We start from the raw sequence: 18,262 nt of genomic DNA, 5'->3' as shown, positions 1-18,262 counted from the left end.
TATCACAGTCGCCAAAGAGCAGGTAGGAAGTATCAGTCTCACCCACTCCTCCACCTCTTAGAATCCAAATTCATTAGAATTGCAGCCTCAGGAAAAAGAGGCATGGATTCAGTTTGTGAGTTCCCAACCCCAGAGCAGGGAAAATTAATGCAGAAGTGTGGACTGCACTTATCCACCCTCTAGTGGCTGCTTTCGGAGCAGCATAAGGTACTTGCCCTATGCACTGGGGACACGTGCTTCAAAAAGTGAGAGCTGCATATCAAGTCAAACCTGGAACCTTTATAAACCTCTTAAACACAGAGCCATTGGGAGAAGTTTCATTCGACCAAGAAGAAAATGAAGAAACCATCAACAACAATATGAGTCAACACCTACCGGGTTACCATAATTGTATCATCATCGGGAATGAATAAGGTATTCACTGTTCTTCGACAGATTTTTATAAAGATGGAAATGCAAGTGCACAATTATTGGGTGCTCCCTCTACACTATTTCAGCTCAAGGCTGCATGAATTAAGGAAAATGTTGAGCTGTGCCACATTATCACAAAAACAAGGGTAGGAGCAATAAATTAGAAAACAAACGAGTTTACTCTTTGGCATTAGAAACTGACAGAATTGGGATATAGCTCACAAAACAATTTCTGAGATTCTTCCGTTTAACAGTATGTGGAGGTAGCAAATAGTTTAATAATCTCTTAAGCAACATTGACAAAAAAATAAGGTCCTCTTAAAAGTCAACTTTTATTTAACATTTTTTTACATTTATTACAAATATCTTCAGCTTTAAAAAGTCACAATGTTTTGTGGAGATTTGCCACTGCTTATCAGGTGGACATTTGAATTGTACTGCAGTGTGGTTCCAACTTTTCCAGTTAAGATATACAGTTCATATAAATGATTTGAAGCTATAAATAGTAAAATGTGAACAGTCACAAATATTTAACACGTAAATGCATTTCTAGCTCAGGCCTGCCTTTTGAGTTTCTTAGTGTCTATTACTGTTGATCGAGCTGGTTCTCAACAATACAATATCTGGTACATTTGTGGCTCTTGAATGATAAGATTTATCTTAAAACAAAACATTGTTACAGTAGTGAGAAAATAAGAGATCACTTCATACCTTCCCCTCACTGACTGCTTTAGTGAAATAACCCCCAAGCTCCATATTTAGGATTTATGGGTCATCACAAATTCATACAAAAGCCTGAAACTGAACATCAAACTTTAGATTTGCTGTGTATTTTTAAGTGTCCCGAATTTAGTCACTGAAAAGTAATTTGTCTGTAGAAACCCTCGACAATGTGCGTCAAAACTTAACTTATAGGCACTTAACTCCCAGACTTCACTAAGTTACCAAAATTGTTTGGGGGACAGTGGGAACTAATGTCAGTGTTTCATAGTGCCTGTTCAAAGTGATCTGTACATTAAGGCCACCCTTTTTCCTGATCCTTATTGAAAAACTAGCCTCAGCACAAAAAGGTATCAGATGAAAAGCAGATCATTCAGTTCAGGGAGATATGTCGCAAAACAGTAATAATGTGGATGTTATACCTTTCAGTAGAAAGCCTATTTTTATTAATGGAATAGGATTTACAACCCAACAAAAATGGACCCGTTTTGCAAAGGATGCACCATACAGAACAATTTCTGAAAGGATGAATTGCAATGACTTAAGTGACCTGCAAAAGGTGGATGACACCTCAGCCATTCCTAGCTGGCATTTTGTAATTGACAGGCTCAACTCATTTCAGATCACTTAAACCTTACAACCAAGGCAAACAATTGTATGTGTAAAAGTGCCGAAAAATCAATTTTTAAATACAGTATTTTAGTTCATCTGTAGCCCAAGTTTGCAAGACGACAGCTAACTGAATACATTTAGTTGGAAACATGATATACACCCATCTTCCCACACAGTAAAAGATTCAATATTTACATTAAAACACTTTTTACACTTCCTGATATTCCTTTTACAATGTTTGACCAAAGCGACTCCTAGTTCTCTTGCAATAAAATCCATATATTACTTGTCCAAGTTTTGATTTCTAAAATTTGACGAAAATGATAAATTTCTATATTCAACAGCAAGCTTTGTGGAGGATAAATTGTTATGATGAATATGCAAAGAAAGTATACTGCTCATTCCGAAAAAGAGACCAAGGAAAGGGTAATAAAAATATACATTTAGGTGCATTTTAGAAAATGGCTTGTTCTTAGAACAGAACATAGCTTTTTTTAAAAAATAAAACTGCATTGTGCACCTCTCCACAATACAGATCATTACAACTCACATCCATGTGGAATCTTGACTACAGTAATTTATTTTTTAAAATAATTATCCTAGTGCTCAAATCTTGGATACATCAAACAATGATGAAATCTAAAGTTACAGGAAACACTCCAGGTAACTGAAAGGATCTCCCAGCAATCCTACATGAACCTTGCATTCGTGGAATTAAAGTACTTGGATAATGATCACATGCTGCAGCAATTTTGATTTCTGAAAATGATCATTTCATTTAATACAGCTAAAAAAGTAGAAGATTGTAGTCAAGTGTTTATGAAAAGTTAATATGAGAAGATCCACTGAATTATACATACAATAAGAGACTCAATGCTTCCATTAAGGTTCTCCTTTCAGTTACTTGATTGTACATTTCTTCCCTATTTTCCCCCACCCCCAATGTTCTTGCCTATTCTTGTGACCACAGTAGTCTTATCTGTAGCAAAATAAAGTCCCAATTTCAAAGAAATAATAATAATGAAATCTGTTCACAATTGCTACTGTGCTCGAGCATTTGATTTAGTTAGATTTGATCATGAGAAGAGATTTAGCAAATAGAAATAAAAAGGAAAAGTAAATATTTCTGTAAAAATACAAAGTGGGAAAAAGGGCCAAAATAATTAAAAGTAGAAAGAGGGAAATCAAAAAAAATTGCAAAATGTGAAGAGATTCAGGACAAATATGGTAAACACTCCAGAAGTTGTACAGAATCCAAAAGTGTGAGTAAGAGGCTGCATGGGAACTAGGAGCTAGTCAAGTACAGTTTAAAACTTCAAACAAGCTGCCTTAACAACATCTTAAGAGTCTGCAAAGATACGTTTGTAAAGATAAATGGTACAGACGGTTTATGAATCTAAAATCTACCAATAAAAATCTCAACAAAGCCCACATACCAGAATGAAAATAATTGTTTTTAAAAACACTGAAATGCACAGGAAATATGTACGCAGCTTCTCTTAGTATCTTCTATGTGAAGAACAATATTGTTTGCAATACTGTATGATTGGTTCTGACAGAAATCCTTAAAATGTTACTTTTCCTACTAGTGAATTAATGTAATGTAGAACAAAATCTTAGTCATTCTGAGCCATACCCACATTTTAGGTACATCGTCGAATATGCTCCAATATGAAGTCAGGAAAGTAAAGGCTGCAGACTTGCAGGCCGTCCAGCTTACAAGGCATCCTTGGGTACTCATCTTCTTTCCACTTATTTTCCTCTGGATCAAAGGTAAGTATGGAGTCACTATACTGACCATTGTAACAAAGGCCACCAAGGACCATTATTTGCTTTTCAACTACTGCCACCCCATGTCCACTTCTTCCAATCGGCATCGATGCGAGGATAGTCCACTGATCTGTATCAGGGTCATAAACTTCTGTAGATGGGCAGCCTTGAGACTCAAAAGAAGCCCGTAAAATTACACACACTCCACCAAATACATAGAGTTTCCCATTGTGGGCAATCATTTTATGAAAACACCTTGCATAATTCATTTTGGCCTTGTTCTCCCAGCATGTTGTAACCACTTGTGTTCTCCTTGTCCGCTGTTCTACAGTCCCTTCTTTACTGGGATCAAATACACAGACTTGCTTGGAGGTTGACGAGGACATTATTCCTCCAGTTATGTACAGCTTATTATTGAGAACAGTTCCTTCATGGCCATATTTATTAACTGGATAGGGATCAATGAATTCCCATTTGTTTTGCGTGATATCATAACGTTCTGTTGAATAAAAGGTCTCATCTCGTGTTCTCCCTGCCACAGCATAGATGTACTTGCCAATAATACCAACGGCAAACTCTGACCGAGGGACAGACATGTCTGACATTCTCAACCATGAATTTTGTCGGGGGTCATACCTAAAGACTTTAGAAGAGGCATGAAACTCACCATCTGGCCCCAGCTCTTCCCCACCCAAGAGGAACACAAAGTTGTTGAGTATAGCAAGACAATCTGGTCGCAAAGGTACCTGAGGGCCTTCCAATTCCCACCAGACTCTAGGCCTGTGTAGGAGAAGAATCTTACTATTCACCATGCTGTGTCCAATCATTCCTCGGAAAACTGCTGTCTGCGACTTGGCAGAGCGGATGTGGTTAGATTTCATCTCCAGCAGTGGCTGCTGATTAACATTCTGAAAATAATTTAACGCCTGCTCAACCTCAAAACGTAGCTGCCGAGAGTAGCGATAAAATTCAGATGGCTTTACCTGGGAAGAGACAAGAATAAAATAAAACTGACAATTTAGAAGAAGAGGAGATTACGTTCAAATAGCACAGAAAAGAAGTTCCTATAGTATACTTTCTCCCAGTTAGATTGGTAATCCTGGTTTACAAAAAGATTTACAATATGAAGTCCCCATCCAAAATAATACACTGTACTACAATTCACAAAAATGACTGACTGCTGATAATAATCCTTGCATTTGATATAGCACCTGATCACATCATTTAAATGCGCTTCACAGGAATCACTTTAAAGTATAGTGACTGTGTATTTGTAGGCAAACTCAACAGCCAATTTGCGCACATCAATGTCCCACAAAGAGCCACAAAGCCAATGATTAATTTTATCTTGGGGATTCTTTGCTAGGACACCGGGAGAAATTGTTCTCTTTCCAAACAGTGCCACAGGATCTTTAACATTAACCTGGAAAGGGAGAGGGGACCTCAGTTTAATGTTTAATCCAAAGGATGGCACCTACAAAAAAGCCTCTCCCAGCATTGACACTTCATGCAGCCTTGCCTGTCCTTGAACCCACACCCTTTGACTTACAGACACCAATGTCCTATCGCCACCAGCATTATTCTGTTCAGATGGTCAATCACCTTTTACAACTCCAGGCTGCTATGTGACTTTTCAGTTTAATCACAATGTAATCCCAGCCTTCATGCACCAGTTACTCAAATTAGCTACATTAGCTGTTGCAAATTAGCTACAGGGACAAGGAAGCATTGGCCTGAATCCAATCACAAAACAAAGGTAACACTGTACTGCCATGCATAAATGCAATGCAATTATATTAGATGCAAGGCACTCTATGGATTGAAACAAAATTTGATACCACTCTTAACTTTTCCCACTCAAACCAATGATGGTGACTGAAGACTGAATGTAAAGAACAAATTTACTTAATATTGTACTTGTACCAAACGGCAGACATCTGGAATCTTATCTCCGCAGAAGGTTAAAAAACATCAAGTGGCAAAGGAGTGGTAATAGAATTAGAAGACAAAGTTTTTAAAAAACATATACCAGGTTTAACTACTAAACCGGTAAGCTCCCCTTGATGAAATACTATTTAGACAAGTTTCAATAGAGTCCAATCTGCAGTGCTTCTTAAAAGATTTCTTAAGTAAGAAATTCAAGTTACATCAATGGGGAATCCTTCCAGTAACCGGACGTTGTGTAACACACAAACTCCCAACTGACTTGACTTTTCAGAAGATTAGTTAGTAAAGAATCCCATTAAGAAATATCGCAAATTATGTGACAGCAGATATATCGGAGCTGAATACCACACTAGGTCAATACACTTTGGAGTTTATGTATCAGTACAACCAGCAGGAACAAAGTGTGCATTTCACAGCACTCAAAAGTCTCTCTCAACTACGATGTAGCAATTATTTGTACCAGACATCCTTGTTCATTTGCAAACTCAAGAGCATCAGTGCTCTTACTGGATATAGACCACAGAAGCTGAACATTTGTTTCTGAAAATGAATTCATATACAATACTTTAAAAGATTTGGGAAAAAGTAGATCAATTTATGTACACCGATTCTTTAGACTTCAATGTGATCGTCATCCCAAACAGGGAGTATGATTGATACCAATTTCGAAATCACACACTATATCCTCCACACATGCCACCATCCCAGACAGCACCCAAGTTGAAAATTGAGTGACGACTGCCCTTTGATATTTGCGCAGTTTGATGTAGATAAAATCCAGTGCATTAAGCTTCAGGGTCTGTCGAGCAACACTAGACTTCATTTGGTCATATTACAATAGGACTTTAGGTAATATAATGCGACAGACCAGAGAAAGGGAACGTTCCAATAATATTGCAATAAAAGATTATTGCACAATGGCATATAATGGCTGCTCTTATTTAGTACAAACAAAAGGGGCATTGCAGAACAAATCTCAGTTGTTTTTATGCACAACAAAGATTATAGTTGTATACATCAATTGGAGTGTATGCTCCTGTTTCGTATACATTGCTGAGGTGCAGTAGAACCATATCTGCTAACCTTGTACTGAAGGCTTACAACAACAACTTGCATTTATATAGCACCCCTCATGCACGGGAGCGCCCCAGAGCGCGTAGGCATGTAAGTGCAATTCAGGAAATAGTTTCTTAATTAAAAAGAAAATCACTTGATTATTTATCATTGTGTATTTTGCACAAATAATGATGTAAAACACAAGAACCACCCTTATATTTATTCATGACCTGTCGCCTGAATAACTGATATATAAATAACTAAGCGGTGCAGGGCATTTAGGAACAGATGGACAAAATGGAAAAACAACAGTGGCAGGACTGAGCTGACTTTCCAATCAATTTCTTTTTAAATCACGTGCAGTGGCACAAGGTGGTGAAGAAAGTTGAAAGAATTCATGAAACAGGAAACTGGACAAATTGAAAACTTATTAAAACACAATCGTGGGAGTTTGTCCCCTGCTGCTAAACTGGTGAGCCATTCTGCAGGCAACTGGAGCCCTCCTTTACTTCAGCAAAGTATCCATGAGCCTGAACAGCGAGTCTCACTAGGCTACCCAATAATTCTTGTCATCACAATGCAGTCTTTATCAGTCAGTTGTATTTCCAGAAGGAGTCACTGGACAGTAATGAGGGGAACTTTAACTAATGTCTTCCGTTCCCGAGACTGGCAACCCTAAGGAATGAAACCTGGCAACTTCCTGGACTGTATAGCTCAATAGCACACCATAGGACACCAGGGGAGCTCACAAGTTTAGGATAACCCCAAGAATACATTTATGGGCAATGTTACTTTGATTTCACTCGTATTTGAACAGCTGAGTGCAGGATTCTTAGAACTGGTAATCTTTCACCAGTGTAAACAAGTTGCACGTTTTCCATTGCAGCAACATGCCTCAGATGGGATAATCTCAAGAGATTTTACAGTTTCCAAGAAAACAAAAAACAAGTTTAGCACTGAAAAGGAAGTCAGTTGTAAATCTAGTAAACACACTTACTCAGAATGGAGAAAGCACAGTCCTATAAATTCAACATACAATGAGTGCAATACTGTTTAAATTGAATAATAAATCATATATAATGGCAGTGGGAATAGATTAAAGGATGATGTAGCAGTATATTATTATTTTTTTGTGTGACTGCTTGTCAGTAAGGAAAATTAAAACAGTAAAATAATAATCCAATTTACTTGATTACCTAAAGAACAGAAATGTTTTATCAGACTTTGGAGAAAAACTTGTATTAGTGCACACATTTTGGAAACTAGCGTTTTTAAATACAAGACAAAATGTGTGAATTAAATGTGGCATCAACAGAGGATTCTCTTGGTCCGTGAGGCTGAGCACAACTTTGTCCAGGTCACTGTTCCAAGCTCAGCCTCTTATGGACTGGACACACTGCCAGCTTTCTTTTGATTAACAGGGGAAATGGCAAAACAACATTTCTATATTACTACCTACTACAATATTTTCAAAAGAAAATTTGAAGTCCTTTGGGACATGGCATTAATTTAAGACAATCATAAAATTATACGGAAGGTTAGAAAAAAGGTTGAAATGTGAAATTGTCCACCACAAACTGTGGTTGAAGTTAAGTCTAGAAATTCTTGTAAGACGGAATTAGATGGGATGCTTGAAAAAGTAGAATATTGAATGGTATGGGGAGATAAGCAGGTGATTGCAATGAGATTAGGAGGCTCGTGTGGAGAAAAATAGCTGACTTGGTCTGTGCTGTAAGATTTTATAGTCTGTTTCTGTGCTGTATTATTCTGTTTCTACAACCTAGGTCACTTACCATTAGGTTTTTTAAAACTTATCACATATCATGCCTTTATTCCCCTTAGCTGTGCTCAGAACATCTTGCTGCAAGTCGCAGATTCTACTGTATTTTCTTTTTCCTCTCATCCTATTCCCCACCTCCCCTCCTGAGTCTTAATCAATTTTTCTTTCTATTTCGGAGAGCTCCATGGGTAGCTGCTGATATTTTGTCCAGGTGGCTATTGTGTGTGTGTTCACAGTGCTTTTGACCATTGTGATATCAAAGCAAAGCCTCATGCAATTTACACATGCACAAAGATACTTGGCTGATTTTTCCCTCCCTATCCCGAGGTGATGAGCCAATCACTCTTACCACTCTAGCAGAGATCGGCTACCTCAGCACAGCCTGGAGTATTCCTGGCTCTATGTTTCAGTTTCTCATCAAGCCTTTTATTCAGGTTTTTTTATTCCCAATACGTACACTTTCATGTGCTGGGTTTAAAATGAGGCAGTCCATTTTGCATGGCTGCCATGTTGCTGAACAATATGAGCTGTAAAAGTGTGAATCCGCTTTCTCTTCAACCCAAGTAAAACACCAAACAAACAAAAAAAACACATCTATTTTGCTCAAAAAAGTTTCTGTAATTGTATCACAAACGTGTACATTTTCACATTAAGAATAATGACAATTACAGTTGCTAATACTGCCAAATTGACTGTTTCCCTCCATCTCACAATTAGAAATGAGAAAATAAGGGAGGGTTAGTTGACTGGAGCTCCAACACAATCCATCCGCACAAACACTCTACAACTCAATTCTATTATGCCACAGAAAACTCTTAATATGATGTAAACTTTTCCCCTTTGCTTTGACTTAAATTAAAACCATATGTGGCATCACCAATTTACGCTGTGAATAGTATACAGCATTTAACATGTACTAAAGATATATAGTGAGCACAGTTATGAAATATTTGTGTGAAACTAGAACAACGCTAACTTGGAACAGGAAACACATTTGATTTATTTAATGGATAATTACTAATTATAACTGTATGCATGATGGGCGAAATGGCCTTCTTCTGTGGTATAAGTTTCTATGGGTTATTGTGCTTAAAGGAAAGATGGTGGAATTAGATTTTCATACAAGTTTGGATGATATTGCTGGTCTAAAAAGGATGATTTAAGTCAGAACTCAATCTTACAAAATTAAGTTCAATCATGTTTGCATCAGTGAATGGAAATTCTGAATGTAGATTAAATTCCATTGGATAGAAATATAAATTGCTTATGGTATGGAGGCACAATGCACTGGAGCAGCAATACTGAGCCATGGAGCGTAGGACACAGGTTCAATCCCTTACTCAGACACGCTGCTGTGGGGAGGCATCTCCCTATAGGAGGAAAGGGAGAATCAAAAGGAAGAATAAAGAATACTGCTCAGGCTATTCCCCATCCCAGCCCGTCTCTTAGTGCCTACCCCAAACCCAGGCTGACCAACTGCCACTTAGTTGCAGAAAGTGCACGGCCAGCAGAAGAAAGAGTGAGAGAACAAAGCATTTCCTGTTTAACAACCGTCCCACACTCACACAAATTCAATGATTAGCTTCCACCCATTCCTCACAAAGTTAGAAGACATAATAGGGAATATCCTGCAAACAGGGATATGTACTCAATTCTGGATTTGTGCAGATATGAAAGATACAAGTGTTACAGTATAATTGTCTTCTAAAGGACACGGTCATTATCAAGATCTGCCCAATAAACATTTGTTGGCTTTACATATTCCACTTTCTTTGCATGTATTTGCTTTGACTGTGGTGGATAAAAATGTAATGGGTTCTGCACAGCTTCTCATTAATTGTCGTCGCAAACATCCTGACCTGCACCATGCTGTGTGGAAGACTAAACTTATTATCCAGATGTTTGATGGATTTGAACAAGATTTGTTCACGAATACAAAAGAACCCCCTACCCCAATACCCTCCTCGTCATAGATGTACCGCAAGAAGAGCACAACCAGCATCTCTTTAAACAAAGACCAATTCTGAAATGACTGGAGGAGAGCAATATTTCACTTCATGGGTTCGAAAACAATCGTTAATTCAAATCGATCCCACAAAAGTTACAAAAATGTTCTTCCATCAATGCTGGAAAATCCGCCCAAAGTTTTCTCCAGGCCAATTCCTCAGGGATATTTTCAGGATCAGCCCAGTGAATTGATTTTACTCTTAAGATGAGGATCCTTGACTGTGGGCTTTTATGGGACAATCTTATTTCAAGCATTCATTCTCACAATCATTATACTACACTACCTCATAGTACAAGGGAGCAGGACCAGGTCCCAGTTCCAATGCAAGCAGAGCCCTACCAAAGATCACAAGAATCTGCTTCTCAGTGTCTAGCAACGTAGCTCAGACACTTGGCTACGACACTGTACTAGAACCACAAAGCCCTCTGGTTTAAAATTTGCCACCTGGTTTTATAACACAGTAAAGATATTTACATGGAAAAACTGAAACTATTGGGGACATTTGGTTAGGTTCTTTGGGATGCATCTTTTTAAAAATTTCCTTTGTTATCTTATTTTGAAATAAAATTATGTTTTAAACAACATTGAAATAACACCTCACCAACCCAAGAAATAATGCAAATGTAAAGAATTTAGTAAAAAAAATGGAGGGTAGAGGCAGACAGAAAGTATGTAAAAAATTCAGTGATTACGAGACCGGCAAAAAGATTCCCACAGCTAGATCACCTACTATACATACAGCACTTTAGCTAAGAGACGGCCCTAGGCCACTGGGTTCAAACATACTAACCTTTTCCAAAACGTTTGTTGTGTTCATCAGACAAAACCTGACATTTTGAACAATGGCATCTGTGTGCCTCCAGCGACTTCGGTCATGTCTCAGCCAGGCTTGTGCTGCCTCAAACAGCTCAATCTCTGGGAACCTGCTCAGTTGATCATTCTCCAAACATGACAAAAGCTTTTCAACACTCAAGTAGGACAGAAAGTCAGCTCTAGACATTAGTGGCACAAAATTGTCCAGCAGGAACTTGTCCAGTTGCTCTTTGATACCATCTATATTAACACTGAAATCATCTAAGAGTCGCATAATTTCTGCACAGTTGTCCAAGCAGATTTTTGACAACAGGAAAGAACAGCAGAATTTCACCACTTCAGTTAGTTGGACATACATGGCTGCCTGCAGAATCTCGTGGACTGTGCTCATGTTCAGTTCAATGGAGCCATAATACATGAACTGAAGGACATGGCTGAAGCCTGTTGGAGTGAGACCTTTGAGATGGATCTTATTCTGATCCCGTTCCCTCATGTCTGCTGTGAACATTATTCGAAAGTAGTCGCTCTGTGTAGCTAATAGTGCCTTGTGAGCCTGGAACTGGTGATCCTCGATGACCAGAGTAACATCGAACAGTAATCCCTCTTCATACAGGGTTTTGAACCCCGAAGAAACGCAGGAGTCATGAACAGAAGAGTTGTACACATCCACATTTCCTGCCATTAATAACCTGAAAGAAACAAAACAAGAAACCTTAGGACAGTTCAAAGAGCAACTGTAAATCAAAATCTACGTTTAGGAATCAAACCCAACTAACTGCTCATGTTTTTTGTACATGTAATGGATAAATCCACAAGTCTACACTTTGACTATGAATAATGCTGGTTAATTTCACATTTAAAAAGCCACGCCAGCTAAATCAATCGGTAAGATTCAAAAGCTTCAAGAATTTAAAACGTTTATGAAATAGTAAAAATGATAGTCAAAGTACAGATGGTAAAATGACAAACTGTTTGAGTAATGTTTAAAGAAAATCATCAAGTCCTTGGAATCACTGAAAGTGTATAAATCTTCCTATTTAAGGTCTCGGAAAGTGTCACAGATTTGGAAACAAATGTGACTCTCTAACACCCCCAGAGTTGATAGACTCAATCACAAAGCATCGATGCCTTTTGTCACAACATATAGGGAACCAGTCAATTAAACAAATCAAGTTATTTTTGTATTCACATTGTAGACATCTGATATTCAATTCACATGAAGAAAGTCAGTGACAATTGATATCACAAAGTGCAGATGAAATACTTGATCAATAAACAATACCAGTTTGAAATGCTATTTGCCAGGGGTTTGAGGCAAGTAAAACTTTATATACAACATTTCATTGGCTGGTAAACATTAAAATGGAATGCTCCAGTTTAGTTCTAGCGAGTTCTGTAGAAATGAAAGTCCAGTTTTCCTGTTCAAGACTATATTAAAGACCCTATGGCACTATTCGAAAGAATAGGGAGTTTCTTGGCCAACAATTCTCCAGATAAATTGGTCATTCAAATCATGGCTGTTTGTGGGACTTTGTGCACAAATTGGCTGTTGTGTTTTCATTTAACAGCAAATACCTGTGAAGCAGTTTGACATGTTTCAAAATTGCAGAGCTTATATCAAATTACGATGTGATCCAAGACATCAGTCTCACCACAAAAGTGAGAACAGTATAAGAATGTCACAGGAAAAAGATTGCTGAATCAAAGTTGCAACGTACAATCAACTACAATCTTAAATCCAGACCAACACACTGCCTCACCAAAAAGGAAAAACAGTGACAAGCCTGCTGCAATTTGAATTATTAAAAAGTTGAAATCCTAGCCAGGTCATTGAAAATACTGAGAGCAGATTCTAGCTTCAACTGCTGAGAAGAGGAAACTGGCCTAAGCTTCTCTTCCAACTCTTAGAAGTGTCATAAAGTTTCTTTTCTATCTTCCAACGCCTTTCCCGTTAAGAACAAAATAATTGCTTTAATAGCACTTTATGTTGTCAAAATGTCTCAAAGTGCATCACAGGTAATTACCCATAGTGAGTGTAGTGATTTTGTAGCTAAACAAGCAGCCATTTACACCAGCAAGATACCACAATCAACCATGAGGTTGATTAATTAATCTGGAAGATTGTTGGTAAGCACGGTAGCCAACACAACAGATAGCATTGCCTGCAGTTTTTAAGCAAAAATGATAAGGTACATACAGGTTAAATTTAGAAATGATAGTTCGAGTGCACATAACTGACGGCACAAACCATCATATGTGCTGAACCGATTACCGATGATGGGACAGAAAGGACATATGAAGCAGGCCAGTGCCTGGCAAACAGGGAGTAAGTTGGTGGGTGGGGTCCACCCAAGTTTCTTCCCTCCTCTACTCTCCTCAGTAGATATGAGTTTCCCTAAAGCAAGGAAACCTGTGTAGCATTTACCATTTTACATGTAAAGCTGCTCACTGAGGCCATCACAAAACAATAGAGTCGAATTCAAACTCTGAACGCTAGATAAGATGTACTTTATGGGGAGATCACAGAGAAGGCAAAAACAAAACACATCATGTCCACATGTATTCATTTCCATGAGGGTCACAAAGTATTAATATGAGCAGCAATCCTGGCTGAAGCCCAATAAAAGAGACAACAGTGAATTTGCCAAAAAATCAAAACTTCTGGATTGATTTAAACTATAATGGAAAATCACAGAATATTTTATGTGTATTAGATTGCATCCGACATCCATTAAAACTTCTCCCTCAATGCTCATACCTGTATTCTCAAATGCAATCATGGAAAAAGTACAAAGATCACCAAAGCCACAAGTCAAACAGGAAGGTCTCACACAAACCTCGAAAGAGACAAGGGAGGGAGCAAGGTGAACAGACTGGATCAAGTTCCAGAGAGCAGGGGCAGAAAGGCTGAAGGCCTGACTGCCAATGGTGGGACAGAAAGCACAGGAGATATGAAGCAGGCCAATGCCTGACGAGCAGGGAGTGAGTTGGTGGGTGGGCTCCACACAAGTTTTTTCCCTCCTCGACTCTCCTGAAGAATATAATTCAGCTCGGACTCGAGGCTCACACTCCAATGCAATATTGGATGAAGGTTAGATTGTCAGAGGCGCTGTCCTTCAGAAGAAAGTATATCAAACTCCCTCCTGCCCTTTCAGGTGGACATTAAAGACCTCAAGTCATTACTCATAAAGAACAGGAAATTTCCCCAGTGTACTGGCTAACAATCCTCCAAATAAATTGGTCAATCACCTCATGCCCAGTTTTAGGACCTTGCAATAGGAAAACCTGCTGGAACATGGTTCCATAGTTGTGGTAGCCTCACTCAAGCAGCCAGTCTTTACAAATAAGCCTACACACAATATTATCAGGCCAATTAACCACAATAGACATCATAACTGACTCCAAAGGCATCTTCAAACAATATGCAAACACAATTCAGTTGTTTGAGCAATTGTAGCAAAGCATCACTATCTTAATTCCAATACGTATGTGATAGGCCTAAGAGGAAAGGGTGATATGCTCAAGGGCTTTGTCACTTGGAAAGAGACGGTGGAGGGTTTGGATCATGCCTCTGTTTACCTAGCAGTAAGTAGGAACCTGGTTGTTAATCGATTGGGGGATTGCTTTTCCAGTAAAAAATCCTTCAAAATAAATGGATAGCAATGATTGGAAACAATGAGCATTTTCTCATTTTTTGTGCTCATCATTCTAGGATTGAAAGACATGCAATATTGTTATGAAATTGCAGCTAAACTTATAATTTAATTGTTTTTAAATATTAAATCCTTAGGACGATCACTTGAGTGAACATTTATTTTCATTTAGATTAGAAAGATGTTTTTACTTTCCTCCCAAGCTGATTCAGCTCTATCATGAGCAAAACAATATAGCATAATAATAATCTTTACATTTGTTATAGGACACATCTCAAAGCACTTCACAGAATTTACTCTAAAATGTGGGGACTGTATTATTTGTGGGTGCAAATGCGAACAAAGTAAACTAACTGTATTAATAGCACTCTGTGTTTGCAAACAACCATATTTGCTTACAAAACATTGCTTACAAAATCATATTTGCTTACAAAATCATGGTTTGTGTATCCTTGGAAGAATTTCAGGTGCATCAATAATGGTTTCCCGCATCATTCACTCTGTTCCCACTTCCCTAAGCCTCTGTGCCTCTTCCAGCCACACATTTAAAATATAGACAGCCTTCTGTGAATGGTGCCCCACAATGAAGGATCAGGAAGTTCAGACACTTGAATAACATGTATAACTCTACCTCCCTTCAACACATCTCATTATGGCTTGACCAACTTGTGTGCGTGTGTGTGTGTGTGCACGCGCGCGCGCTTGGGGGGGGGAGGAGAGAGAGTAATGCAAAACGAGAACCCACTATCTAGCAGTTTTTCTACAGTCCAGTTACAGAGGGCAATTTGGTCGTGTACAGCTTTCCAATATGCAGGTGCCTGTGCAATGACATGTTATCTCGGGTAGGCTGTTCATATTTTTAAACTGCTAGTGGCAGAGAAGTTTTGAAAAACGTGAATGTTGCAAAGAATAATTATTTATATATTGAATCCTTATGTGCAGCAAATAAGGCCCATTAAATCCCATGCTTTTAGTGTATTTGCAGCACCATATCCCAGCTAACTTTCTCATTGACAACAGTTACAAATAACCCAGCTTCACTCTCCATAAATGCAGAACATTTTTTTAAAAAAAAGTAACCGAGGAGCTCAGCTAGCATTCTGTCTGCATCTCAAACATACATGTATGGATTGTGCTCCAGGTTTGCCCATCATCCATTCTGGACCAGTTTGCTGACAATGTTGCACTACAGTTGGGCCGACATTTCTTTCTTAAGGGGGGAAATTTGACACAGTTATCTCACCCTGCTGCAAGTGGACCTTCTATGGGTTGATTACGCAGCGACATTGACAGCAGTCGTGGAGACGTCCGCAGGCCAGATCGTCCAGCACTCCTGCCTAAAGGAGGCTCCACACCAGCAAGTGGCTCCTGCAAAAAAAGAGGAAACATTCGGAGTAGAGAACAAAATAAGTTAATGTATTGATTTTGTTCCACCTGCTCATTGCTTATACAGTAGAAAGAGTGTCATAAGGAAGAGGCCATTTTCTTCTCACCCCCAGTCTGCTATTGCATTTTAACAAACATTCATTGTGCTAACTTAGACAGTGAGTGCCAGCACTACTGAGTCCAATCCTGTCCTCACCTAGTATTTGCACACATATCTCCTCCACCATGATTCATTGAATGTAGAGGGGAATCCCCCCCCCCCAAGCCTGAGGCCCCTAACCTAACTATACAGCCCCCTTATAACTGATAACAAAGAATCTTCTCGACCAAGAATCTTATGGTTCAGCTTTACTTCATGCATTTACACTCAATCATCAAGATATGAAATTACATGTTGGAAGATGTTCCTAATATACAATTATTCTTGAAAAAAAGTTTGCCAAACCACAACTATTGAAAAATTAACAATTAACAATTGCAGTTTCTTCCTAGCGATAACTTTCGCCATTTCAGAATGTGTCATTGGTCAATTATTTTTGGTGTTTCTAAAGACAATTAAGCATCTTAGAAATTGCACTATGTCAAAACTAAAATCAATTTTCCTAAACACTGGCGAGACTAACACTGACCTTTTAAACCAATAATATAAATTTATATTGAAAGTACAGCATCTTTATGTTGGGGCAGGCTTTATTACATGGTCGCAGCCCTGTGTCTTTATTCCATTTCACAATAAATCCGCAGCGATAATAAAAAATCTCTGCATTTGCTGCATATATTTTGAGATTTTGTTTCACTGCATCTTTTGAAGTTTACAAAGCAGTTATTTCTTCAACTCCTGCACAAACCAATAAGCGAGATGAGATGCAGACTTCATAGGCAGATGTGAAAGGTTACTTATGTGACAAAAAATGTTTGGAGATGGTGTTGTATGTGTGTGTGTGTGGGGGGGGGGGGGGGGGCGAGGGGAATAGACATCTTCTGGGCTAAGAATAAATAATCCTTGCATTTGATATAACACCTTATCAACAACAACAACAAGATTTCATTTATAGAGCACTTTTCACGTCGGGAGGACGGCCCAGGGCGCTGGACAGTTGGGTCAGGACCCGAGCAGTGGGGAAATGGTCAGGGTGAGGGGAGGGAAGGGAGGGGGCGAGGAGGGGGTAGAGAGTCGAGAGGGGAGCTGAAGGCACGGTCGAAGAGAAAGGTCTCGAGACCGGCCTTATCACGTCGTTGAGAGGCGCCTCAAAGCCCTTCACAGAATACATTGTAAAGTGAATTGACTGTATACTTTGTGGGCAAAGAAGAATCTTATGGAATAACTTGGAAGTTCGGTTTAGAAAACGAACAGGTGGCAAGAAACCGCAAGGAGTCAGCGGGGGGGGGGGGGGGGGGGGGCTGTGAACTCTTCAACCTTCACCTCCCCGGTTATCTCTCACACGGGGTGTGGGTGTGTGTGTGTGTGGGGGGGGGGGGCTACACGCTGAAAGGCTGCTCTTGGCTCAGGGGAAGGCGGGCATTTCACAGCCGCCGCTAAACACCCAGTTATCCCGGGAGCAGCGGCCCGGCCACGGCCCTCACTCACCAGCATCGGCAACAGCCACAGTCGGCACCGCCCGGCGCTCACAGCCCAACCGACCCCCCGCCGCCGCCGCCGTTTATCCGCAGCTCATCGAGGCTCCGGCCCTCGTTGACCCGCGGCTCCCGGGGCCTTGTACCAGGCGGTGATCAGTCGAGGCCGCTTCCTCACCCCTCCACCCCAGGGCTCGCTGTCAGCTCTGAGCCGCCGCCGCCATCTTCTCCTCCTCCCGCACCTCGGCGCCGTCCCGCCCTCACTTCCGGCGAGCGGATCAAAACAAGTGAAACCACTTCCGGGGCCACGGGCGGCACCGTCACACAAGATGGCTCCGGCGCGGCAGGTGAGGGACGCCCTGGTTACAGGCTGTCCAGAGGCCGCTCTGACTGAGGTGCTCCCACAGGGACTGACCAGCACTGGTTCAAAATGGGATAAATCACCATTTTTTTTTGGAGGGGGGAGAGAGAGAGAGAGAGAGAGAGGAGGAAGCGGGGGCTCCAGAACTGAACAACACAAACAACTTGCAT

General features: G+C 39.8%; 1 protein-coding gene across 1 annotated transcript; it reads right to left on the bottom strand.

Moving 5' to 3' along the window:
* Positions 1 to 2,900: 2,900 nt before the first annotated feature.
* On the bottom strand, positions 2,901 to 17,983 carry klhl15 (kelch-like family member 15). The gene is made up of 4 exons (XM_007901156.1): positions 17,745 to 17,983; positions 16,014 to 16,138; positions 11,095 to 11,806; positions 2,901 to 4,496 (listed from the first exon to the last, which is right to left on the bottom strand). Exons 1-4 carry the CDS (start codon positions 17,748 to 17,750, stop codon positions 3,387 to 3,389), a joined length of 1,953 nt encoding a protein of 650 aa, XP_007899347.1. The 5' UTR covers positions 17,751 to 17,983; the 3' UTR covers positions 2,901 to 3,386.
* Positions 17,984 to 18,262: the final 279 nt, after the last annotated feature.

The sequence above is a fragment of the Callorhinchus milii genome, unplaced genomic scaffold, assembly GCF_018977255.1.
Source record: "Callorhinchus milii isolate IMCB2004 unplaced genomic scaffold, IMCB_Cmil_1.0 Scaffold4, whole genome shotgun sequence".
Classification (NCBI taxonomy): Eukaryota; Metazoa; Chordata; class Chondrichthyes; order Chimaeriformes; family Callorhinchidae; genus Callorhinchus; species Callorhinchus milii.
This window is presented reverse-complemented; position numbering and strand designations above follow the sequence as displayed.